This window comes from Mycetomoellerius zeteki, unplaced genomic scaffold (genome assembly GCF_001594055.1).
Source record: "Mycetomoellerius zeteki isolate Tzet28-1 unplaced genomic scaffold, Tzet1.0 scaffold18, whole genome shotgun sequence".
In the NCBI taxonomy this organism is placed as follows: Eukaryota; Metazoa; Arthropoda; class Insecta; order Hymenoptera; family Formicidae; genus Mycetomoellerius; species Mycetomoellerius zeteki.
In genome coordinates, this window is record NW_017256757.1 from 14,152 (window position 1) to 28,655 (window position 14,504).

The following is a 14,504-nucleotide window of genomic DNA, read 5'->3' on the forward strand; positions in this document are numbered from 1 at the left end:
CAAAGAGTATCATCAAGAAAAAAATCTCTATGTCAAAGATCGTGTTAAAATCGGAGAGGAAGAAAATATGATTATGTTCTCACGAGAATGGGCGATGTAGGGGCCCATTCTTTATTTTCAGTATATATATATGTATATATTCATAGAATATTATAAATTCATTCTGTTGCAATTGAAATAAATATGTAACGTATGGTATAAATATTTATTATAATTATATAAACAGTTACATATATACTATTAAATAAAATGTATATGTACAGAATATATATTTATATACATATATTTATTGTATATTTATATATGTGTATACCATATATTTCAATTTTTTCTAACTGTATTGCATAAATTGTAGCTTATAGAAGGTTACGTGATAAGAATCGAAAATATATACATTTGTGATACTTGCATTACTAGAAAGTTGCTCTGTATATCTGTACTCTGAAAAGTGATATCCCTAAAAAATCATAAAAATGAAAAGGTCAAGTCATGTTCAAAAAAAAGATCCTCAAAAAAATTTAAACTTTTATAAATTTAAATGATTATCTAAAATAATATTATATATTACCACGAAAAGTAACTGATATATTATTAATAAAGATGCCAGTCCAAAATAAATATATATAACGTGTATATTATCTAAATAAAGTAACATATTACCATGAAGAATAACTGATATGTTAATCAAGGTTCAAGTTCAAAATGAAAATACATACATATAAGTAAAACAGATTACAATTTGATTCTAGAAAATAAGTGCTATATGTTATTCTTAGTGCACAAAATATAAAATTCGTTTGTTGAGATTTATTTGAAATTTATACTAGCCCGTACGATGAAAAATAATTGCTTGTAATTCCAGAGTACCAATTTGTTAATGACTCGGAAAGAGAACATGGCGGCCTGCTCTCAAAAAACTTTGATGAGTTTTTCGGTGTCCATTTAGAAATAATGTCGAAGTTTTTACAGAGTAATTGTTACAACGTGAAATACAAAAAGTATTACATTTGAAAAGTATTACATTAGTATTTTCAAAAATTCTATAACGAAGTAAATATATATTACGTCATATAATCAATAAACTCTTTAACTGTACAGCTTCTTTGTTCTTGACCTGAGAACTTCTTATTTATGAATTTTGTGTTTAATTAGTATTTACTCGTTTCAGGTAATAAAGCAACGTTTTTTTATCAATAAATTTCTCGCTGAAAATACGGCATAACAAACTCAAAAAAAGTTGATACAAAAATTCGAAGTTTTACTAAAGAAAGATGAGAGGCTTTTAATCTAAACAATTTTCATAACTCTTTTATTTCAATTATTTATTTCCATCCCTCGAAAGTTTTTTGAGAGCAGGCCGCCATGTTCTTTTTCTGAGTTATTAACAAATTGGTACTCTGGAATTATAATTAATTATTTTTCATCGTACGAGCTAGTATAAATTTCAAATCAAATCTCAATAAACGACTTTTATATTTTGTGCACTAAGAATAATAACATACATATCGACTTATTTTCTACAATAAAATTGTAATCTGTTTTACTTATATGTATGTTTGTTTTGAATTTGCACCTTGAATGACATACGAGTTTTCATGGTAATATATTATTAAATTTAGTATGTATATGTCATCATTCCGTTAAATCTAACAAAATTTCATATTGATCGTATAAGTACAGAGTGACCAATAGGATAAAGTTGAAACTAAGCGATAAACTTTGCAACAAGTGGGCCGAATTAAATGTATCAGACGCCATTCTGTAAAGAAAACTTATCAATTTATTAACATATGTGTGCGTGTATATATATATATAAAAGATATTTAATTATTTAACAATTGAAAAAAAATGACAAAATATATGCTACTGCGTACAGTGTGATTCATACTTCCTCCTAACCCCCAATTAGAAAAAATTCTATTGACGTCCATGTTCACATTTGTGATTCACGCCTTGTGGCAACCCGGCATTATACTTATACTGACGTTTCATTATTAAGACTTCTATTATTTATAAGAGAGAGAGTTATTTCTGTTTACGCGAGTGACGAGTGCGATCCATATCGGACGCCGTTTGAACACGAGACGTGCCCGGACGTGACATCATTGACTCATATACCCGCGAGAATATTTTTATCTCTTTTTTATAATGTTTCAATGGTTAAGTAGTTACTCATCTTGTCTATATATGTGATAATAATAAAATTGATAAATTTTCTCCACACTGTAAAAAATAGCAGTGCGAACTTAACACCATGCGGTGTCTATATAATTCTCACTATTTAACACCAACATAGTGTAGATTTAACACCATGGATTTTATATCAACACAGCCATGGTATTAAATCATGATGGTGTTGACATAGTGTGCCTTCCAACAAGCGACACAGTGATCATCTCATCTTTGTTTAACATTGAGAATCAATAATTTAAGGATGTAATGATCCATTGTGTCACACCGTGTCATCTGTGTCGCTTGTTGGAAGCAAAGAGATGGTACAATCTTTTTGGTTAGAAGGCACACATAAATACCAGATGTGTTAAATCCACACCATGAATGTTAAATCGACACTGACATTTTTTAGAGTGCACAAAGTCGCGTTCGATTCATTTTGTTCAGCCTACTTGTTGCGAAGTAATAATTATTTAATTTCAACTCATTCCCGGTCACCATATATATCTGCAGAATTATTGATCAAATGTTTTCCTGTTAATTATAGGTGCTGTCCATGTCATGAATAATGCATTTGTTATCTTTGTTGTTCATCAAATGTGTACAAGGATAAATGAAACGTCGTGTGCATCATGCGTGAAACAGAATGTGTCATCATCTATGTGTTATCCGGTACTTATTACAAAGCAATATAATATACAAAAATTCGAATTAACCCATTGCAATAACTTTTTACGCTACTCAAAACTACATTTACAGACAAGAGAAGACGTTTTCATGTTATGACAAACATTATTGAGTTCTACTTTACTATTAGGATAAGCACGACATAAAAGAATATAGCATATTTGCTCGACCTACATTGATTGGAACAATTATTGCACTGCTAGAGTGTGCTGAGGTTAACATTAATAAAATTCTGGTAATGCATTTAACTGTATTATATAGGGTTACATCGAACCATTTTTTTCACGCATTAGAGAGAATAGAAGGTATGTTATGCATTATATACCTGTGTTAAAATCACCATAAAAGTCAAAATTGTGTTGTTCAACCGAAAATAGTATAATGCTTTTATTATACTAAATGAAAATGATTGTGTTAGATTGGAAACAATTAATGTAAAAGGAAATATAAAATAACAATGAAAAATATATAAACGTAGTTAAATGAGAAATGATTTAGACATTATATGGCGTTATTTAGACATTTGTGTAATTTGCGAAAGATTGAATACGTGATTGTTCTATTATTAATTGTTGTATACGTTCTATTACAATCTTATACTTTTATTATATTCAATATATATAGGACATATCAGGTAAACGGAATTATATCCTGTGGAAAAGTCCCATTCCAAATTTTACCTCTCTTTGCTCTATTATGCAATATACAATATAAAATTTAATCGAAATAGATAATTTAACAAACTATAATTTTAAACTATCATTTATGACTGCTTGGACGCTCGCATAATTTCTATCAAAAATGGGTAAACGTAAAAAATTAACACCTTATTATAAAACATTAATTGAGTTACATTTTCAGATATCAAAGAAACAATTACCAATTCCTTGAATTATTAACATTTTGTTATTTTAACTTCAATGTGTGTCAAAATCAACTCTTTCTTTTAGTTTCAAAATAAACATTTATTATTGTATGCACTTAGTAAATAATAAACTGAACAGTAAATTATGAAAACTAAATTTGAATTGAAATTAATATATCTTCTTGAGCTAAATTATTTAATTCTATTGTTTTGGTTAAGTTAATGGCACATGGAGAAAAATACAGATTCTTCTTCTAACATGGCTGTTTATTAGCATATTGATATTAACATAACCATAAAGATTCTTAATTTAATTGAATTTGTCAATTATTTCGAAAAATATATGAAATAACAATAAATTTATTATAAAATACAAAAGGCTCTCCAAATAAATTAAGTCCATGTTCAAAAAATTCCACTAAAATAAATTATTCAAAACTGGTATCGGCTCACATTTGGCAATTCCTTTACATCAACGTATCTAATTGTTTAATATATGAAATAGTAATTACATTATGTACTTTTTTTAATTCAATGTATTGTCCTGCATATCCTTTATATCATGAACTCACATTTATGTATCTTAACGCCCAAAAATCCCGTTTTTTCAACTCATTTTCAAACCTCATTCTTATAACTAAAGAGGAGAAATTTCCAAACAAAAATCATGTTTCCTACTAGTTAAACATGTTTAAAACTGGTTAAAGCATCGATCCAGTGTGCTTCAAACGATTTAAACCATGATTTTACCAACCCTGTCATTTCACACGTTTACAGTTATGGTATCCTGAATAGCTTAGATCGCACGACATGATAAGTATTCGTTTTTAACAAAGTTATTACTTTCATAAGTGTTTAGAGGCCGCGGCATACATCTACGGTTTCGACAAGTGAAAAGTATCGTCTACGTTTTATACTTAATTTGATCCTTTACTTTAATTTTTTTTCATTTTTAATATTTTCATGATTAAAGCTGTTTGGTTGAATAGTAAAAATGATACCGATAAAGAAAAACACCGAATAACAATCCATCATTTGTTGCAAATCTAGGATAAAACTAAAAAAAATGTTTTCTGTTGTTTAGACTAAACTCAGTAAATGTTCATTACGCGAATTATTTTACATCGGCATATTATATTCAGACTCATATAAATCATATTATTAAACATGCTTGTTACCGATTTACTTTCAACGATTATTTCCCTCGACAATTATTCTGTGCAAACCGCGCTTGTTACCGGTACCGACACTGTCAGAATTCATGATAGTGTTCTACCGATCAGCTGTTTACTTCGTGTCACACGATGTGTACATTCGCAACCTTTCCTTTGTTCTCGCGAAGCGAAGGATATCTCTCGATACGTGTGTGTACCTATCGCTTAACGATCAAGTTCAGTTGACTTCGAATAAAGCTCAGCAGCACATCTCATTGTACATCGCTCTAATTCTCTATTCTTTTCTACACCTTCTGACTCCTCGTGATTGTTCGCGTATAATTCCGACATCACCAGCGGACCTGGTTTCCGGTACCAGTTTCCTTTCGCAATACTCACAACATTGCTGGTCCTTCGAGCCGAATAATCGGAATTCGCGAATTTCGTTATCACAGGTGTTAGTATATCGATGCCTGCTGAGCCGCTCTCGCTCTAACGCGATTCTCTCGCTCTAATACGATTCGCTCGCGCTCAGTCGCATAAGACAAACTCTATTCGCGGTGTTCGCGCACTCTCAACGTTCGCGTGTGCAAGTGAGCTTTTGGCAGTGTGGCAATGAACTTTTGTGAATTGTGTATATCTCAAGTTCCTCTCGACATTCGCGAAAATGGCCACTGTGACCGACGTCATTGCTCGACAGAACGATCTCTTCAGGCTCATCTCTCATTCTATCGACAATCTCAATAAACTCGGAGCTGCACGGATCACTCGCGGCGCGGTCCAAAGTCGCTTAGGCGCTCTCAAGGCCAATTGGGAGAAATTCACCGTGTATCATGACAACTTGGTTAAAGCCAAGCATGCCGAGATAGAGCAGCTTCCATACGTTACCGAAAACGTGTACTCTCTCTGTGAAAAGAAATTCCATGAAGCGCACGGATTTATGCTCAATGTGCTGGACCAGTTCGATCGCAAAGCGCAGCATGAGGCTACTTACCAGCGCAACTAATTCGCTTACAGAATCTCACTCTCAACGATTACCGCGCATCGACTTACCGAGGTTTTCCGGCGACTACGCTCAGTGGAGATCTCTTCAAGTCCATCGTTATGGAAAACAGCGAACTCTCGGCTCGAAAAGCTCCATTACTTAAAAATGAGTCTAACCGGTGAGCCAGCTCAACAATTGAAGAACCTTCCCATCACTAGTGAAAATCTTAAACGCTCGTGGGAAGTTCTCGTGACTCGCTACGATAATAAACGAGTTCAGATCGACGCGCAATTATCCGCCTTATTCGCGATTCGCAAATTGAAAACGGCAGGGGAACAGAAATAAAGAAACTTCTCGGCGATGTTAAAGAGGCGCTCGACGCTCTCGAAACTCTCGAATGTCCAGTGAAATCCTGGGACCACATTATCGTCTTCATGATCGTACGTAAACTCAACATCGAATCATTGAAGGAATGGGAGGCAACTCTCGGTGCAAAATCTACATCTCCGTCCTTCAGTGATCTAGAACAGTTCCTGGTTGGACGCGTGCAAACCCTGGAATTAATCGAATGAGTCACGATGCCATTTAAGCAACCAGCTTCGAATTCTATGTCGCTAAGTTCGCAGTCAAATGCACGAGCATACGCCGCTACCGCTGCCGTACAACAGTGTGCAGTGTGTAGCTCGGGATATTATATCGCGTCGTGCCCGAAATACCTCGAGAAGACTGTGAATCAACGATGCGAGGTGGTCATCGCAAAAAATCTGTGTTTTAATTGTCTTGGACCTCATCACCTCAAGGCATGTCGCACTTCGAAACGCTGTCGGTTCTGTCGCAAGCAACATCACTCAACGTTGCATGTAGCTACGGTCGAATCCGACGTCTCGACGTCGTCCACTACGACGGCAGTCCCCGTCCCGTCGGCTAGCGGCCCTACCACGGACAACTCTGGAGCATCTCAAACCAACCAACAATTCGGCGCTTCTAACACGTGCAGTCATATTGCACAATCACGCATAATTAAATGCACTCCAGTGCTCCTTGCTACCGCTTTAGTTATGGCTATCTCTCGAGCTGGAAAACGATTCCAGCAAAGGGCATTGCTCGATCAAGGATCGGAAGCTTCGTTTATTTCCGAGTCCGCTGCGCAGCAGCTTCTAAAATTGTCACGTAAACCCGCGTCCGTCCCGATTCTCGGAATCGGCGCACAACGCTCCGGTGTCTCAAACGGACGGGTCTCTCTCGAAATTATCTCGCGGATCAATTCGGCATTCTCTATCAAACTGGAAGCTCTCGTACTGACGAAGCTCACCGCCTACTTGCCACCCACGAAAATTGCGATCACCCACTGGCCACACATCGACGGACTCCGCCTTGCGGACCCGAATATCTCAATGCCAGGAAAAATTGATTTAGTTCTCGGTGCAAGTGTCTACGCGCAAATTCTCGAAAGTGGCATTCGCCGCGGAAACGGCGAATCGCCGATCGCGCAAAAGACCGCTCTCGGATGGATATTATCCGGACAACTCTCCAACGATAACGATCATCTCTCGCAAGACGCAATCAACGGATTTCAGTGTTCTCTCGATTGTGAACTTCTCGATCTACTCCAACGGTTTTGGCAACAAGAAGAAATGCCGTCGCCTAATGCTACATGCACACCGGAAGAAGCTCAGTGTGAACTTCACTTCAAAACGACTCACTCTCGTGACGCTCATGGGTGGTTCGTAGTTCGGTTGCCGTTCCGACAAAGTGTGAGTGATTTCGGTGACTCTCGTGCTCCAGCGTTCAGGATGCTGCGTCGCATGGAAACACGCTTCGAAACACACGCATCCCTCAAAACTGCATATGTGGAATTCTTGCGTGAGTATTTTGAGCTGGATCATATGCGCCTTTCAGGCTCTCTAGACTCTTCGCGACGCGAATTCTTTCTGCCGCATTACGGTGTCATTAAAGACTCTAGCTCAACGACGAAACTCCGCGTCGTGTTCAACGGATCACAAAAAACCAATCTCGGAATCTCGTTAAATGATTGTCTTCATATCGGACCGAAACTTCAAACGGAACTTACGGATATCATTATTCGTTGGCGTCGACATCGTTTCGTGTTCGCAGCCGATATCGAAAAAATGTATCGCCAAATCCGCGTTCATCAAGACGATTGGCCGGTGCAAAAAATTCTCTGGCGAGACTCGCCCAGCGAGAATCCGCGCGAATATTTGTTGTGTACAGTGACATACGGTCTCGCGTGCGCGCCATATCTCGCTCTTCGTTGCTTACAGCAACTCGCTCTCGAATTCGAAACCACGCGCGCCTTTGCTGCAGAAATCATTCGTTGCGACACATATGTTGACGATATTCTGTCAGGGGCAGATACAGTAGCTACCGCAAAAGAAAAAATTCAGCAACTTCAAGACACGCTCACGGCGGGCGGCTTTAATTTAAAAAAGTGGGTTGCAAATTCTCCGGATCTGCTCGCAAACATCTCAGTTCACGATCAAGAAGTGTCCGCGATCCTATCGGTCGGTGATCCAGCTACGCATTACGCGCTCGGCGTTCAGTGGAATCGACTGAGTGACAGTTTCATGTTCTCCGCGCCGTCGCCTCCGCGGACATTCGCAATCACGAAACGCTCAGTACTCTCGTTTATCGCGCGCATCTTTGATCCGCTCGGATGGCTCGCGCCGATCATTATCAGTGCAAAAATCTTTATGCAAGAACTGTGGGCTATTCGTCTTGATTGGGATTGCGAACTTCCGGACGACCTCAAATCTCACTGGATCGACTTTCTCGCGCAATTTAAAAACTTGTCGGTGATCTCCATTCCGCGCTGGTTCGGTACGAGTTCAGATACCCTCGAAGTGCAACTTCACGGATTTTCGGACGCCTCTCAACACGCCCTCGCGGCGGTTGTTTATATTCGTGTTGTTTCGCCTAGTGACATTCGCGTGACTCTCGTCAGTGCAAAGACAAAAGTGACTCCTCTCAGACGTGTAACAATACCTCGACTCGAGTAATCCGCTGCCGTGCTTCTCGTGAAATTGATTCGCAAGGTTCGCGACGTGCTCGACCTGACTCGCTCAACCTCTCATCTCTGGACCGATTCTACTGTCGCGCTGGCCTAGATCAAGAGCCATCCATCAAGATGGAAGAAATTCGTGCAACATCGGGTATCGTTCATACAAGAACTGTCAAACTCTCGTTGGCATCACATCGCTGGGAAAGAAAATCCCGCCGACTTGGCATCGCGAGGAATCTCTCCGCAACGACTACAGCAGGAACGGCTCTGGTGGTCGGGACCTCAATGGCTTCAACGAACTTCCACTGAGTGGCCTGCCTCCACCTGCACTCTAAGTCCGGCCGCACAAGGAGAGGAACGTGCATGAAGCTATGCCGTCACCATAGTCAGCCCCGAACCGGAGGCATGGGATCTCATAAAAAGATACTCTTCTCTCACCAAGCTACTCCACATCACCGTATGGATTCGACGCGCCATCGAACGTTTTCGCAAAGCTACCGATGCACACGCTGCTCAAGACCCTCTCATTCCGCTCGAATTGGACTCTGTGCTCGCCTTCTGGATCAAATTGACGCAACACGCGTGCTTTTCTCCGGAAATTCAACTCATCAAAGCAAACAAACCACTACCGAAATCAAGTCCATTACTCCTCATTCCGTTTATCGATACCGATGAATTGCTTCATCTCCGAGGTCGCCTACAACATTCTCAATTGGATCGAACAGAGAAATATCCGCTAATCCTACCCCGAAGCTCTCGATTGACGGAACTCATCATCGATCATTATCATCGAAAGACGTTTCATGGCGGTTTGCAACTCACGCTCGCATCGATACGACGCCAATTCTGGATTCTCGGCGGTCGCCTTCCGATACGCTCATTCATCCGCCGATGTCTAGTCTGTACACGTCAACGAGCAGCGACCGGTCAACAATTCATGGGACAGTTACCGGCATCGCGTGTAACTCCATGTCGACCGTTCTATCATACGGAAGTCGATTATGCCGGCCCGTTAACGCTCAAGACTTTCCGTGGACGCGGAGCCAAGACATACAAAGGATACTTCATTATCTTCACATGTTTCAGCACTTCAACAATACACCTCGAAGTAGCGACCGACTACTCTACCGAGGGCTTTATTGCCGCATACAAACGCTTCACGAGTCGCAGAGGCCTCTGTTCCACTATCACGAGCGATTGTGGCACCAATCTCGTTGGAGCAGATGCCGAATTACAACGACTCTTTCAGGCCTCGTCTCGAGAGTGGTCTCGTATCGCCGCTCATCTCGCTACCGACGGTGTCACGTGGAAATTCAATCCACCTTCCGCCCCGCATTTCGGCGGCAAGTGGGAAGCAGGAGTGAAATCAGTTAAGTTTCACCTTCGTCGAGTCATCGGTGAGACCTTGCTCACCTACGAAGAGATGACAACGCTCTTGGCTCAAATTGAAGCGATCCTCAACTCTCGCCCCCTAACGGCTCTCTCGGATGACCCATCGGACATCTCCGCACTTACGCCAGGACATTTCCTCGTAGGCTCAGCTCTCATTGCCGTGCCTGAACCGTCTCTGCAAGATCTACCAGAAAATAGACTAACTCGATGGCAGCTTTTACGTCAGATGACAGAGTCATTTTGGCAACGCTGGGTTACCGAATATTTATCACAGTTTCAGGTCCCCTCAAAGTGACATCGGGCTCACAATCTTTACCAAATCGGAGCTCTAGTTCTCGTCAAGGACGAACAACGACCTCCCATCAAGTGGCCTCTCGCACGCGTCATTGACGTACACCCTGGCTCGGACGGACTCATCCGCGTTGCTACGGTGAAGACGGCTACCTCAACTCTCAAGAGACCGATTGTGAAGTTGTGTTTGCTACCGAGAGTAACGACCGATTCAAACGAACAGTGACTATATTCATAATGTAAAATCCCGCCTAATTTGAATTTATTTCGGTTCTTTTGACAACTAATATAGTTGCCAAGGCGGGCGGAATGTTTAGACTAAACTCAGTAAATGTTCATTACGCGAATTATTATACATCGGCATATTATATTCAGACTCATATAACTCATATTATTAAACATGTGTGCTTGTTATCGATTTACTTTCAACGATTATTTCCGTCGACAATTATTCTGTGCAAACCGCGCTTTTTACCAGTACCGACACTGTCAGAATTCATGATAGTGTTCTACCGATCAGCTGTTTACTTCGTGTCACACGATGTATACATTCGCAGCCTTTCCTTTGTTCTCGCGAAGCGAAGGATATCTCTCGATACGTGTGTGTACCTATCGCTTAACGATCAAGTTCAGTTGACTTCGAATAAAGCTCAGCAGCACATCTCATTGTACATCGCTCTAATTCTCTATTCTTTTCTACACCTTCTGACTCCTCGTGATTGTTCGCGTATAATTCCGACATTACCAACGGACCTGGTTTCCGGTACCACTTTCCTTTCGCAATACTCACAACATCTGTAGAATTAAATACAAAAGTTTACCTGAGCATACATAGCATATGTATACTCAGCTAATTTATGAATTGTCAAAACGTAATAATAAATGATTAATACACGAAATATAACAGAAGAAAAATTATTTAAATTATGATTATGTAAGGAGGTCAAAGACAATTTCGCAATGTTCAGAAAAGAAAAAATTTTAAATCCTTTCTGTTACATTTCAATTGGTAGAGCTATTCAAAATATGTTCCAATGATCTTGAAGTGTTCCATTCGGATTTGTATTCATAAATAATGTGATTTTTAAAAATGGAGAAGTAACAGAGTTATTAAGACCTATTAAGTTATTAATACTTATTAAGTATTATTATAATAATATTGTATGTATTGAAAAAGGTGATTTAATTTGTGTACTTTATATGATTATGTATTGTGAATAAATGAAATAATTTAAGTAATTACTCGTTAAAAATTTGCTTCTTTTCGTATAAATTATTAGACAAGGCTGTTAAATCTTCTTGAGACTCTTATGTTGTCGTGGCCCTGCTCGTATTGTGTTCATCCGTATGACTTGCAAAGATTTCTCTATATATTTATAATATATATGGTATGATTCTACACATATTTCGATAAATGATTTGATAAACACATGTACATTTTATTTAAATATAATTTTATTGCTATAAATTTGCCATTCTACAATATTTTAAACCATTTCTAAGCAAACTTTGTAAGTGTACTTACTTCATATGGCTTATTCGTAAGTGTTAATATAAACATGCATAAGTATAAATGTATATGTTATTACATATATTGCATTTTACCCATGTCTTCCCTTGTGAAATAATTCCACGCATAACATCATTTAGGATCTTGCATTTCTTTCTGTGTTAATTTGTCCCAATGGTATTCTCTCGAGTGCTGTTGTAAATTACGTATATAGTTGTAACTAATTACTTGCTCACAACGATTGCATTTTGCTTGAATTGTTGTTAATTTTGTGTAATGTCTACTTATCCATCATCGAACTGGAATCCATTTGTCATCGCCTGTTACTTTATCTGATATTATATTACTTGTATTACGGATATCAGACAATATTCACGGAAGATAAAGAAACGATGTGAAGAAACGATTACGAAAACTACTTAGAAAAGGTCGTACATAATTATGGTCGTTGATTATATATAGATATTGATATATTATTTGGAACCGTCTAAGTGCCAAATTATGCAACTATGTACATACAACTAGAGCAGCGAAAAATATGACCTGTATAATTAAAAGATGTCTAGAAAAATAAAATGTACTCTGAAAAATTGCCTTACATATATAACCTTTGTAAATATTAGAATTAAAAATTACTTAAAATCGCAACATGTAATAAATTTTAATAATATTTGTATTACCTTTATTTTTATATTTATTAATTAGTCTTATGGCGTTTAAACAACAAACAAAGAATTACACAGAAACGTATATATAATGTATAATTATAAGACATACGCTAAATATTCTAATTTCTCTTTTAAGTACAGTCGCGGACACTGAGGTTGCGATTTTTTTTTCGATGGTTTGCAGAACACGCAACAATTTTCAGAGCGCGATCTATCATCTATTGATACGTGTAACGATCGGTTATAACAGCTGTCAAAATCGTATTAGAATCGTAATAGAATCGAAATATACAAGGTGACAAAAATGTATCTTGTGCGACGCGACAAACTGTTAAGATATTAATTGGATACTACAAGATTAGGGTAAATATGAAAGTCAAATATACAATTTTATTTAAAAATTAACATTTCCAATGCGTTGAGTTTCACAACTCACGGTTAACTCTTAACCAAGGTTCAACTTATTTCTTATCTCTTTCCAATTCTGGCATTAGAAAGAGATGAGGAATAAGTTAAATCTCGGTTAAGAGTTAACCATGAATTGTTGAAATTGGGCCTAAGTATATCTGCAGAATTTCGTATTGATCAAATAATACTTTCATATTAACTATGGTTGCATTCCGTTTCATGCATAATGCATTAATTATCATTGCTGTACACTGTATGTAAACATGTATAAATAAAACATCATGCCCATCATGCGTAAAATAGAATGCACTCATCATCTATGTGTTATCAGGTACTTATAAATCAATATAAGATATACAAGGGCGCGTTCACACCTTTATGGAAAGACAGAAAGCGAAAAAGCAACAGCCAATCAGAACTCGTGCTGGAAATCTATAATTTCGACTTTTTGTACTACTTACTACCAGCACCAATTCTGACTGGCGACTGCATTCTGCTTTCTGCTTCTCCGTCAACGTGTGAACGCGCCTTAACATAGAGAAATTTGAATTAATAACTTTCAAAAATTCTATACGCTACTCTAAATTACATTGACGGATCAGAAAAGAAGATGTTGTCTCGACATATATCATTTCAGGGTAACTGCAGAAAAGGGGAGCAAACCTTGACACATGACCCTGACTGATCTCCAACAGGTTTTAGGTGTCGGTTGTTATTCGTTAAAAAATATTAACAGAAAAGTTCGAAAAATGATGTCTCTTTTCGACTATATAAAATAGAAATTTTTTGCTTTAAAATATATCTTACGACTTTCCACGCGAAGCGAGTATCACCCCACGACTCCCTCTGCCAAGTCGTATAACCCTTGACAGGGTAGAGGTGGAGTGGACCTCGTTTCGCATGGAAAATCTGATGCTCCTAACCACGTTGACTGCAGAATAGTTCTTAATATTGTTTAAAGAAGAAATAATACATTATTTTTTAAACTTTTTTTATTAATAACTTTTTAACGAATAACGAACGACGCCTATAATCTGTTGGGGATACTCAGGATCATGACCTTGACATATGTCAAGGTCGGTGTCATCGACGATTGCTCTCCTTTTCTGCAGTTTTAGCCATTTCAGGTACGTTTCGAGTTACGCACGACGAAGCGCGTTTCGAGTGAACCGCGTAATGTACATGGTGTTGCAGATACATACTAGGCAGTACGAAGGGTTGCGTGGGCAAACTTTGCAGGGGCAGACCGGGCAGGCGTGGTTCGGTAGGTAATGACGGTGCAGCGTAGATAATGACGGTGCCTCTGTATCGACGAATTCAGTAACGTGCCAGATGTTCTGACGGACTTTGTCA

The 14,504-nt window shown here is 38.3% G+C and overlaps 2 protein-coding genes across 2 annotated transcripts; both read left to right on the forward strand.

Moving 5' to 3' along the window:
• Positions 1-6,441: 6,441 nt before the first annotated feature.
• LOC108721680 (uncharacterized) lies at positions 6,442-8,880 on the forward strand. The gene has a single exon (XM_018446356.1). It carries the CDS (start codon positions 6,442-6,444, stop codon positions 8,878-8,880), a length of 2,439 nt encoding a protein of 812 aa, XP_018301858.1.
• Positions 8,881-9,008: 128 nt separating this feature from the next.
• On the forward strand, positions 9,009-10,569 carry LOC108721681 (uncharacterized). The gene is made up of 2 exons (XM_018446357.1): positions 9,009-9,033; positions 9,269-10,569. Exons 1-2 carry the CDS (start codon positions 9,009-9,011, stop codon positions 10,567-10,569), a joined length of 1,326 nt encoding a protein of 441 aa, XP_018301859.1.
• The last annotated feature ends 3,935 nt before the right edge of the window (positions 10,570-14,504 follow it).